The 12,088-nt window shown below is 49.1% G+C and overlaps 1 protein-coding gene across 4 annotated transcripts in view; it reads right to left on the bottom strand.

Moving 5' to 3' along the window:
- Positions 1-12,088, bottom strand: part of Snx29 (sorting nexin 29) — a 397,982-nt gene that overhangs the window by 308,133 nt on the left and 77,761 nt on the right. For 3 of the 4 annotated variants that reach the window (XM_052197693.1, XM_052197691.1, XM_052197694.1), the window contains 3 exons: positions 7,226-7,356; positions 2,635-2,710; positions 882-964 (listed from right to left, as the gene is read on the bottom strand). In XM_052197693.1, the coding sequence (XP_052053653.1) occupies positions 882-964; positions 2,635-2,710; positions 7,226-7,356 (290 nt within the window). The remainder of the gene's footprint in view (positions 1-881; positions 965-2,634; positions 2,711-7,225; positions 7,357-12,088) is intronic. The other variant, XM_052197692.1, reaches the window with a different exon arrangement.

The following is a 12,088-nucleotide window of genomic DNA, read 5'->3' as shown; positions in this document are numbered from 1 at the left end:
CCTCCACTGCTGGTGGGGTTGCAAATTGGTACAACCACTCTGGAAATCAGTCTGGCGGTTCCTCAGAAAACTGGGCATGTCACTTCCAAAAGATCCTGCTATACCACTCCTGGGCATATACCCAGAGGATTCCCCAGCATGTAATAAGGATATATGTTCCACTATGTTCATAGCAACCCTATTTATAATTGCCAGAAGCTGGAAAGAACCCAGGTATCCCTCAACAGAAGAATGGATGCAAAAAATGTGGTATATATACACAACGGAGTACTATTCAGCCATTAGAAATAATCAATTCATGAAATTCTTAGGCAAATGGATGGAGCTGGAGAACATCATACTAAGTGAGGTAACCTACTCTCAAAGGATCAATCATGGTATGAACTCACTGATAAGTGGATATTAGCCTGGAAAACTGGAATACCCAAAACACAATCCACACATCAAATGAGGTACAAGAAGAACAGAGGAGTGGCCTTGTTCTGGAAAGACTCAGTGTAGCAGTATAAGGCAAAACCAGAACAGGGAAGTGGGAGGGGGTAAGTGGGAGAACAGGGGGAGGGAAGGGGCTTATGTGACTTTCGGGGAGTGGGGGACCAGAAGAGGGGAAATCATTTGAAATGTAAATAAAAAATATATATCAAGTAAAATTTTAAAAAAGGGTCCTTGCATCCTTTAGCAGACTCACCCCCATGCACCACAATCTGCCATAGTCTGCAAGCCTACAGACACCACCATCAGTGCACAGAAAGTAAACACTAACTTCATGCCTGCTTGCAAAGTGCACACCTGTACAGAACAAGCACAGACGCTCTGCTGGCACACATGCCAGCCTCAGAGATGCTCTGCTGGCACACATGCCAGCCTCAGAGAGTACTTACGGACTGTCATGGACTCAGGCACCGAGGCAGAAGGTAACAAGCTGCTCAGAGGACTTCCTCGGCCTGGAGAACTGGCTTCCCTACTGGGAGAAAGTAGACAGAAGGAAGTTACACTCATCCCAAAACACAACTTCAGTGCTCACGACGCTCGCAGGAATCTATTGGGGAAACAGCGCAGCTGCCCCACGGGGTCTGAACTTTGGGGTAACTCCAAAACCAAGTCAAATACCCCTTGTAAGCCACTCACTCATAAGGGCAAAGTCTGAGTCACTCAGTGGGCATGAGTGCAGCTAGGGTCAGACGAGAAACCACTGCCTTCCTGTTGCAACTGCTGTAGCTGTGAACACACGTTCTTTCAGTGGCCTGTTTTTTCACATTCTTGTAGTTTTTGCTGTCACTTTTCCTAGTTAAATAGTATTTGTTTCTGATAGTCTCTCATGAGACTATCCGAGGATGGAACTTGCTATGTGGCCAAAGATGATTTTGAACTTCTGATCCTTCTGCCTTCACTTCCCAAGCACCACACCCAGTTTTATAGGGTGCTGTGGATCAAACTCAGAGCTCTATGCATGCTAGGCAAGGCTACATCTCTTGTAGATTCTAAATAAGATGCCTTTAAATGAGGACAAACAGAACCAGGCTGTGCATTAATCAATGGATATAGAAATGTCATGACAGCAGGCTCCAGCATCCCTGTAATCAGGGTTGGTGTTCAAAGAGGCTTGAAGTGCATAATGCTGCAGGTGACCGGGCTGTGTGCATGTCTACAGCCAGTTTCTAATGAACAGCAGCACTGGCTTGTCCATAAGCAGCAGGGAGACCCCACGGCCAGGGCTCGCATTCCATGATGGCTGCTGCACTTGGAAACGGCTCAGAAAACACAAGAAGAAAGGAGGCCCGGAAGGGAGCAGTGACACCATCCCTTATGAGACTGGGCTCAGGGGTGTCAGGCCCTTCACGTGTGTCGTTTTCAGAATCCTGTCTGTTCTGGGTGACATGGCACCAAGCAAGGTGTGGGGCAGCGAGATCCCCCTGACCTTGAAACTAAGTCGAGCACACAGACGGCTAACTTCAAGACACCAAGTTAAGACTGTGGAGAGAGAGAGAGAGAGAGAGAGAGAGAGAGAGAGAGAGAGAGAGAGAGAGAAGAAGAGCAGCAGAGATGAGAGATGTGAGGGAGCCCAGGGCAACCAGTGCTCCCTGCACGCAGCCAGGACACTTGGTTCTCCTGTTCCTTTTCTTTTTTTAAATGTGAAAGAGAAAAGCCTTCTGCACTTACAAGCTGCCAGGCAATACACTAATTACTTAACAGCTAGTACCTCTTTCCCCATGGCCTAGACATCACTTAACACTAGGGCTGATAAGCACCATTATCAACTACTAACAAACTTTAACTAGGGAAAGAACTAGTTAACTGGGGCAGAGAACTCAGTAAGGCTGAAGAGCTCTGGCAAGGACAGGGCGTGCGATGAGGTTCGATGGCTGCTGTTTTCCCTTCTGTGCTGAGAATAGAACCCTGCGCTTTATGCACATTGAACATTTGCTCTGCCACTAAGGGGCCACCCAGCTCGGACACTGCATCATAAAGCGCTTTGTCTGGGTGAGCCCAACAGCTGCGCATCTGAGCACAAACATGAGATTAAACCTCAGTCATCAGTTCCAACAGGTAACGCCTATCTTCAAATGAGAATAAAAGGCAGAGACGGAAACGGCAGTCCCAATCCACCAATGCGCAGGGTGTCCTGATACTGACCTGTACCGAAGGCCAGGCTCTGGGATTATGTGGTCCTCTGTTCCTGTTCCATTCTCCAGACTTCCCACAGGGGCATCTGCAGAGGTCACGCAGAGAAGGTGAGGCTTTATTTTCAACTACATTTCTCCTTCCCAGGTGCTCAGCTGGCCTACTACCCACCTTTAAACTCTTACACACACACACACACACACACACAGGCTTCATCTACAACCCATTTCTTTCAAGGAGGCATCATTAAGACTCAGCACTACTTGCTACATGTGCCTTGTTTGTTGATTTGGGAAAAACAAAAGAAAAAACAAACAAACAAAAAACCCTTGAAGCAAGGGAAAGTATTCCCAAAGTCCACAGCAGAATCCGGTTTTTGTTAAGCAAATTGCTCCTGCTTGTAGTGGACACTAGAGGGCAGCAGTGTCTCATCATTGGCGAATTCTGACACTTTCTACTAAGCCAAAAGCCACTAAGCATTTGAGAAAGGAAGTGAGGCCATGAATCCCTAGAACAGGCAATGAATGTTACTGATTGTTGCAGATGCATTAGCTGCTGCTCAGGCCTTCTTCCCCGGAACCAGTGCAGACCTGCAGACCTGCAGACCTGGGGGTAGACGTGCAGGAAGAGTGTAGCACTCAGCGGAACCCTTGCTCATTCATGAAACTTGAATGAGACAACCCTCTGAGCCTCTGCTTCTGCCTCTGCTAGGCTTAAGGGATGTGAGCCTGGAGACGACCATCCTTTCTCACCTTTGGCAGCACATCCCAGTCAACCCCCACTGGCTCCAGTAACCTAAGGGCACGAGCCAGTTTCTATCCCGGGACTGTGAGGCATCAGCTGGGAAACCAAGTGACTACCTCTCTCACCCTTGCTCCCTAGCAGTGAGGCTAACAGTGCAGATACTGCTGGCTACAGTGCAGGGCCCTGATCCTCCACCGCAGTCCGGCCATGCAGCCACTCTGGGCTTTTCTTCCCGTTTTGTTGTGCTCTGCTCTGCTCTGCTCTCTCTGCTCTGCTCCCTCTGCTCTCTCTGCTCTGCTCCCTCTGCTCTCTCTGCTCTGCTCCCTCTGCTCTCTCTGCTCTCTCTGCTCTGCTCTCTCTGCTCTCTCTGCTCTGCTCCCTCTGCTCTCTCTGCTCTGCTCTGCTCTCTCTGCTCTGCTCTCTCTGCTCTCTCTGCTCTCTCTGCTCTGCTCTCTCTGCTCTGCTCTCTCTGCTCTCTCTGCTCTGCTCTCTCTGCTCTCTCTGCTCTGCTCCCTCTGCTCTCTCTGCTCTGCTCTGCTCTCTCTGCTCTGCTCTCTCTGCTCTCTCTGCTCTCTCTGCTCTGCTCTCTCTGCTCTGCTCTCTCTGCTCTCTCTGCTCTGCTCCCTCTGCTCTCTCTGCTCTCTCTGCTCTGCTCTCTCTGCTCTCTCTGTTCTGCTCTCTCTGCTCTCTCTGCTCTCTCTGCTCTCTCTGCTCTGCTCTCTCTGCTCTCTCTGCTCTCTCTGCTCTGCTCTCTCTGCTCTCTCTGCTCTGCTCTCTCTGCTCTGCTCTCTCTGCTCCTCTGCTCTGCTCTCTCTGCTCTGCTCTCTCTGCTATGCTCTCCTCTGCTCTGCTCTCTCTGCTATGCTCTCCTCTGCTCTGCTCTCTCTGCTATGCTCTCTCTGCTATGCTCTGCTCTGCTCTGCTCTCTGCTATGCTCTCCTCTGCTCTGCTCTGCTCTCTCTGCTCTGCTCTCCTCTGCTCTGCTCTGCTCTGCTCTGCTGGAGGACAGGGTCTTGCCTCCACCTTCTGACTGCTGGAATTACAAGCATTTGCTTATGATACTTGTCTGGCCTATCATCTATCGTTTTAACAATTATTTGACATAGACAAGATTTCACTCTGTAGCTTGGGCTAGCCTCAAATTTGTAACAATCCTGCCTCCACCTCCTGAGGCCAAGGATTACATATGTGACCACCAGTGGCTCTTTGGCCCCTGCACCTTTGGGTAATCCTACAAAGTGTAGTACATAACTCTTACCTCTCAAAATGGCAACTCTCAAACTCCCTCACTTAGCTGAAACCTGAGCCCTAAATTCTGGCTCATCGGGAAGTTCTACTGAGACCTCCTGGGCCCAGCAGCTGCCTGTACTTACAAAACCCCTGGGCCTTATAACCCTACTTCCTCTGGACTCTCAGCTCAGGGGCACCCGCCCTCACCCACCACAGAGCCAGGTGAATCTGCTAAGGCTGCAGTCCCTGGCAAAGGCCCGTGGTTAATCCCTAGTTCATAGTGCACATGTGAGGACTCTAAGAGGCAGGATGTGGCCTTGAAGAATCAGATACTGGAACCGAGGTCCCTTCCTAGCTCTCTGCATTTCCTGGCCACCATAAGGTAAGCAGCCTCCTCCATCTTGCATTCCCAAACATAAGGCTCTGCCTTACCACAAGCCCAAGACAATGGAGCAACTGCACGTGGGATGAAATTTCTTGTAAGCCAAAATAAACCTTTCCTTCCTGTAAGCTGATTGTCCCGAAGAACTTTGTTACAGTTCACAGGAACTAACAAACAAAATATCCAAAATCTCTGGTGTCGGCTAAATTATCCCTCACTGTGCACAAGTGCTAATTTCTGGTAAGAAGGCTCAGTGTCTTCTAAGAATCCTTCAGCAGGAGGCGACCTCAGCTCAGTCCTCCTCAATGCTGAAATTCAGCCATGACTGAGTCCAACACCACACATGACTGGAATAAAGGTCATTCCAGATGTAGCACTGACTTGACCCTCTGTGACTGACAGACAAACATACACACAGCCAACACTGTGGTGGGCCAAATGTGCTGGCACTCAGAACACGAACAGCCACTGGCAGCTTTTATTATATGTACGGTGATAAGACAGAACACGGGAGCTGGGAAAATTCTCTACCACTGCGCTTGGTATTATCTTAATTTCACAAACGAAGACGCAGACCCCAAGGCTTAGCTGACTTACCAGGAACATGGCGTTAGTAGGAAAAGACCCAGACCCCAAGGCTTAGCTGACTGACCAGGAACACGGCGTTAGTAGAAGCAGCTGCTCAACACGAGCTAAGACCGTCTCACTTCAGCAGGCAGGCTCACTGAATCGCAAGTGTGCCCCTCTGACCTCCTGGCTCTCCTGCCCCTGTCTGCCCTGTGTCCTGTGTGGGTGTCACTCTCCCGGAGCTCTGCATCCTTGCCCTGCAGCCTCTCTCCACCACCTGCAACTATTGCCCACCCACCCACCCACCCACCAGGCAGGAGTTTACTTATGGTGCCAACTGAGGACTCAGAACTGACCAGTGTCAAACTCGTAACACTGGAAGACAGGCATGGCCTTGGACTTGTGACCCTCACAGACTAGAACAGGCACCGTCTAGTTATACACAATATCTCCATCAGAACAATGAAGACAGCTTTTCATGGCTACACCGTGGGAGACATGCAGCCTGACCTGTCCAAGAAGGGAGCAGTGGGGAAAAAAGGCATTTTTTAAAAAGTGTTATTTGTCAAGAAAGCCATGTGTTCTAGTTCCAAAACTCAGAAGACAGAGGCAAGAGGACTGCCACAAGTTAAGGCCAGCCAGGGATACATAGCAAGACCAAGTCTCAAAAAGAAAACGGAAAAAAAAGGTGACATCTAAGCTACAACCTGAGGGATGACCTCGGGTACAGAAGGTGGGGGAGCGAGCTAGTGAGAGAAGCAGAAGCAGAGGGAAGGCAAGGCGTGACTGAGAGGGAGCAGGGAATGAGAGGGAGTGGGCTGCCACGGCTTGGAGGCTGCTTAATGGCTACAGTAACAACAGCAAACTATCCTGAGGGTGGGGGGCAGAGCACAGGAGTGACTTAATCTGACTGTTCTCCGTATCTGCTCTGGCTGATAAAAAGAACAGACAGAAACCCTGGTGGTGGCAAAAGGAGCCAGTGCAGGCTTGTTGAGAAGCCATTTTGCAACAGCACTGGCAAGAAGTAACAGGTAAACTAGGGATATGGACGCTTTCGGAAGACATATTCTACACATTTCTTCTTCACATGGGTAATTAAAAAAACAGCCCCAAGCCGTAGCTGTTAGCATAAACTGCAACCCCAGCCACTAGAGAGGCTGGGGCAGGAAGACAGCTAGTTGAAAGGCAACATGAGGGGCCTTAGTGACACATTGTCTCAAAATAAAAACTGCCACGGCTGACAAGATGGCTCAGTATACAAAGGCATTTGTTGCCAGCTGATAACCCAGTGTGAGCCCCCAGAATCCACCAGCTGCAAAGGAAGAAGTAACTCCGGAGAGGTCACACGGAAAGAGAAGCACACACGGAAAGAGAAGCACACACGGAAAGAGAAGCACACACAGAAAGAGAAGCACACACAGAAAGAGAAGCACACACAGAAAGAGAAGGACAGGTGCTAGATGGGGCCTTTACAGAGTTCCGGTGGCTTCTCCCATCTCTGAAGGTGCAAAAGAATGGTCACTAGTTGTGGTTAACTTTGATGTGATCAAGTTTAGCAAAAATAGCAACAAACTGTTGGGGGGGAGGGGTGTCCTACCTATTCCTACCTGTAAGGATAACTCAAACCCCGTCGGGTTCTTGGAGCGGCGGGTCTTACTGGAGAAGACAAGAGGCACCCACCTGCTGCACCATAGGAGCCCACTCCACTGACAGGGAAGAGGACGTCAGGATCTGCATCAGCGTCTCCATGGAGCACCTGCAGCGGGGCCCAGCCATGTACCTGGGGAAGGCAGGCGCTCCCATCCAGCGTCCTACGGAGAGAGAGTACAGCTGCATGACAAGGCCTCCGGACACACTACAGCATCTGGGTTCCTCAGCTCTCAAGGCCTAGATGGGGCTAAACTCAGGACCACAGAGCTCGGAAAGGACTTAAGGACTCGTTTACGAGCGCTTGCTGAGTGTCTCCTGGAAGCAGGTACTATGTTCACCACAAGGGCAAAGAGACAATCAATGGCTATCACATGCTCTTGGAGCATATAGTCTGCAAGAGGACACAGACATCAGTCACATCACCCTGCAAGAAGGCGGAAGGCTCAGCTCAGGATTGTGGAGCAGAGCAGGAGGCCGAGAAGGAAGACCCTTAAGACAAAGGGTGTTTTGTAGCCAACCATGATGGTATACACTATAGTGAAAATTTTAAAATTTTGGTTTCATTAAAAAACAGAAATATTACAAAAATCTGTTTTCGTTTTAATCTCAGATGTGGGGCTATGCCTATGATTTGCCTCCTGCTCTAGCAGAAGTGTGATTTTTGCCAGCTGCAGATAGTTTCTGCAAATGTATGATGTTTGGAATTCTGGAACTTTTCAGAGGGTGTATAAATGCTGGGGCCTGAGAGGTGAGGTTGGTTGTTGGTGGGTTGTTGGTTGGATGTTGGTTGCTGTAGGTTGTTGCTGGTTGTTGTTGATCGCAGTTTGTTAGGTAGTTGTGAGAAGAGAAGAAACAAGAAGAAGAAATTAGATATTCTGATTGCTGAGATCAAACATGCACCACGGAATCAATGCCCTGATCAGTAGACAACATGGCCCCCTTTCAGACCCCTGACTTTACTAAGGGATCTCATTCCTTTCCTGTGTGTTGGATATTGGTTTTAATGTTTTGATTTAATCAGGAACCTGTGTATTCAAACATTGAAGGTCCTTGTCCCCAATTGGTTTTTGATCAATCAATAAAGATGTCAGCAGCCAATGACTGGGCAAATGGAGAAGAGGTGGAACCCTTAGATTTCCGTGAGCTAGGGCACAGGAGACAGGAGGAGAGACAGAAAACCACCATAACTCGGGGAAGAAGGATGGGACATGGGAACTGCAGGAGAGAAATCCAACCACCCACGTGAGAATTTAACCCCTGGCCATTCCCCCACTTGGGCCTGAGGTAACAGGGAAAGGCTGTTTACTTCTTTGCTTGAGGCAGTGCCAGGTGCCCCGGGCTGACTCGGGGAACGCTGTACAGAACTAAGGGCGGCCTGGTCTTCTGGTCCTCTTACAGTGTCTACACTCGCACCAGCACTGAGAATGAAAGGAAACTCGGCAGATCACCACCACACCTACTACTACATCAAGTAAGGGGGTGGGGGGTAGAAAATCAAATTATGTAATTGAAACTTTTTAAAAAGCGTATGTGTATGGTCTGTTGCCTGTGTGTATGTCTGACACAATACCCAGAGGCCAGAAAGTGTCAGCTCCCCTGGAATTGGAGTTACAGAGTGTTGCCATTAAGTCTAAAGTGGATTCCCCAAAATGACAGTCTGGGATCATCTCAGTAAACTAAACACACCATCTGCTAGTGGGCAGGCAAAGCCCTAAAGGCAGAGCTCCTCCGAATCTGTGAGGCAGTCTTCTGTCTGTCAGGAAGAGTCTCCACTGCCCTTCTCTGTCCCTATTAACACGTATCAAATCCCCCTCCTAGTTCCCAGGATGTCCTGACCTACAGGAACCCCCACCCTAACTTCCAGGCTCCCTCCCAAGCCTTCTCTTAACAAACTGGTGATGTTTTCCCAGTCTTTTGCTATGCTCTATGAGATAACCACAGCAATCTTGAATTTCCCCAATAAAGCGTTCGTTCTACCCATGGAGTAGCTCAGTTCAGTAGTGTTACTCTTTCCTCATAGCTGTGAGCTGCTAAGTGAGTGCGGGAAACTGAAGTTGGGTCCTCTAGAAGAGCAGACAGTGCTTTTAACCAGCAAGTCATAAATCTCCCCAGCCCCAAATTATGTACTTTAGCAGAGTCTGGTGGCAGACACCTAAAATTCTACCACTCAGGAAACTGCCTAACCTGGGAAACATAACAAAGTCCTGAGTCACAACCGCATGGTTCAGTGGTGCAGTGTCCACATTCACAAAGTTCTAGGTTTAATCTGCAGCAGCACAGAAAGAGAAAGACCCTGACCACAGGTATGGTGGCTCACACCTGTAGTCCCAATGCTTGTGAGGTAGAGGGAAGAAGGCTGTGATGAGTTCAAGGCCAACCTGGACTACATAGTGAGACCCTGTCTCAAAACAATATCACCTGTTGACCAAGTACAACAGCACCCAGGCTGAGATCTTCCAAAGCAAACCACAATGATGCCCAGCCTCCCACCTGCATGAGCCTCTACGTGCATCCTTTATCAAGACATTTTCTCTGTAAACACTTTAGACTGTGTAGCACACTCTTATAGGTAGTGTTTCTTTACAAGCCTTTAAAAATCCAACAACCAAATCTAGCTGGGGCTAGCATTGGGTAGGTGTTATAAGCATTGTAAAAATGCCTTTTAGACAAGTAAACATCACTTAGTCAGATATCTACTACACCCAAGGCTGCACCTGATTACCAGAACCCAGTGACATCACTCACTCAAGACAACATGACAGAGTCCTAGAACCCCAAGAGACCCATTGCACAGTATACAAGCAGAGACCAAGAGCAATGCTCTTCTTTGCACATCTGGAGAGACACCACCCTGATCTACCCTGTGGCTGGAAAGTCTCCTTCGGGATCCTGACTTCAGCTGTAGACTGGACCTGACCCCGCACTAAGCTACGTCGCACAGGTGAGCAACCTTGGGACGATAGGCTCAGGTGGTTAGAAATGTAGAGTATGAACCTTGGGTGAGGACCCTCAGCATGATTGTTAGGAGACCGTTCACAAGTCCACCTCAGGAACAAGTTCCATCTTGCTGGCAAGGCCAAAGCCGAGTTCGTGTTCCCAGGCCACAGAACCATCCCATTCTGCTCCTCAGATGCTGCACGATTGTGTGTTAGCCAGTGAAGGCTGCACCGAGGGTCGTCGGTGTTGTTATCCCATCACCTAAGCTAAAGTGTAGGTTAGTAAACGTGCCGCCTGTCTGACTTGATTGACTTGGGGGGCGGGGGGCTGGCTGTCTTGACTTGACTGACTTCATGCGGCCTGCCTGCTCCTTGTTCCCTCATCGTTCTGAATTCTGGAACATAGTCCAGGAGGGGACCTGACTGCCAAAGCTCACTCAAGCATCCTGGAACCAGGTGACCCGGATAAGGCCCAGTCACCTACTTGAACTTCCTTGTTTATCCCATGTGTCAATGCAACAATGCATCCTGCTCCACCTCCATTTCTGTCCCCACCCTCTAAAAATGTTGTCAGTCTCTCTTCAGGGTTGGGATTCAGACCCTGCAAACCAGCTGCCCACCTCCCTATGCACAGAAAATAATGCTTTCATTTTTAAGCTTCTGTCTCTGAAGTGAGTTTTCTTCGCCTCGATCCCAAACGCAACATAATAATGTATAACTTTTGTTATACTGACTATGAATATCTACCTTCTTGCTCATGACAACAAGAAACCCAGGGAACAGTCCTGACAGAGTCTTGCGAGTGAATTGTTTGCTTCTTTCCATGACCAGCATGAGGCCATTTAGATGGGGGGAGGGGGGAAGAGGGACAGCTCCTACCTTCACCCTGGCCACTGACCCCTGCCTCATGCTGCAGGTGGTTGCTCCCAAAAAGGGAAAGCCAACTGACAAGTCCAAAATGGAGCCCAGGCCCAGCTCAACCTTGACTATAGGAGGCTTTCTGGCAGCCAGTCAGCGTTCCTCAGGAACCTGTAAAGCCCGTTCTACTAAAAGAGGCCACTTCCTTACCTCAGCAAAAGGGACCTAAGGGTCTCCAATTAACATATACTTATTGCGCCTGTCAGCATTCCACCTGCACGCCACCAACAGAGTTGCTCCTCCCCCGCCTCCTCACCCTTCTTATGACCTGGCTGTTCTGTCTCCTGCTTCCGCTTCTCTCCATGTGATTTCTCCATCCCTTACTCTTCCTCCGCCTCACAGAGAACCAGCCAGGTCCAGTTTCTCTCTTTCTCTCTCTGGTCTGAACTCTTCCAGATGCCTCTGACTATTCTCTCCCTTGCAACTACAATAACCTTTCTCTTAAGGATACCATGGAGTGGTCCTGTTTTCAGTTTATATAGGGGCATGCAGTTTAAAGTAGCATGCAGGCAGGGCACATTTTCAGAGAGAAGCAGTACTGGCCAGTCTGTGAGAGCTAAAATTAGATTTTAAGTTTAAACTGCTGTGTTTAAGAGCCCCACTTGCCCAAGGACAGACAACTTCCTGGAATGCTGGGGGCTGTTGTCATGTGAGAGGACAAATCATGACTTCTCCCCTTTATCAACAAGGTTGGCTGCCCCAACCATACAGGATATGCTTGATCCTGTACAGGAGCTACACATACATATGGATCCTGTAGGAGGAGCTACACATACATATGGATCCTGTAGGAGGAGCTACACATATATATGGATCCTGTAGGAGGAGCTACACATACATATGGATCCTGTAGGAGGAGCTACACATACATATGGATCCTGTAGGAGGAGCTACACATACATATGGATCCTGTAGGAGGAGCTACACATACATATGGATCCTGTAGGAGGAGCTACACATACATATGGATCCTGTAGGAGGAGCTACACATACATATGGATCCTGTAGGAGGAGCTAGCTACACGAGCAGTAAGTACAT

This window comes from Apodemus sylvaticus, chromosome 10 (assembly GCF_947179515.1).
Source record: "Apodemus sylvaticus chromosome 10, mApoSyl1.1, whole genome shotgun sequence".
Classification (NCBI taxonomy): Eukaryota; Metazoa; Chordata; class Mammalia; order Rodentia; family Muridae; genus Apodemus; species Apodemus sylvaticus.
The sequence above is the reverse complement of the archived record's forward strand: the minus strand, read 5'-3'. Positions and strand labels throughout refer to the sequence as shown.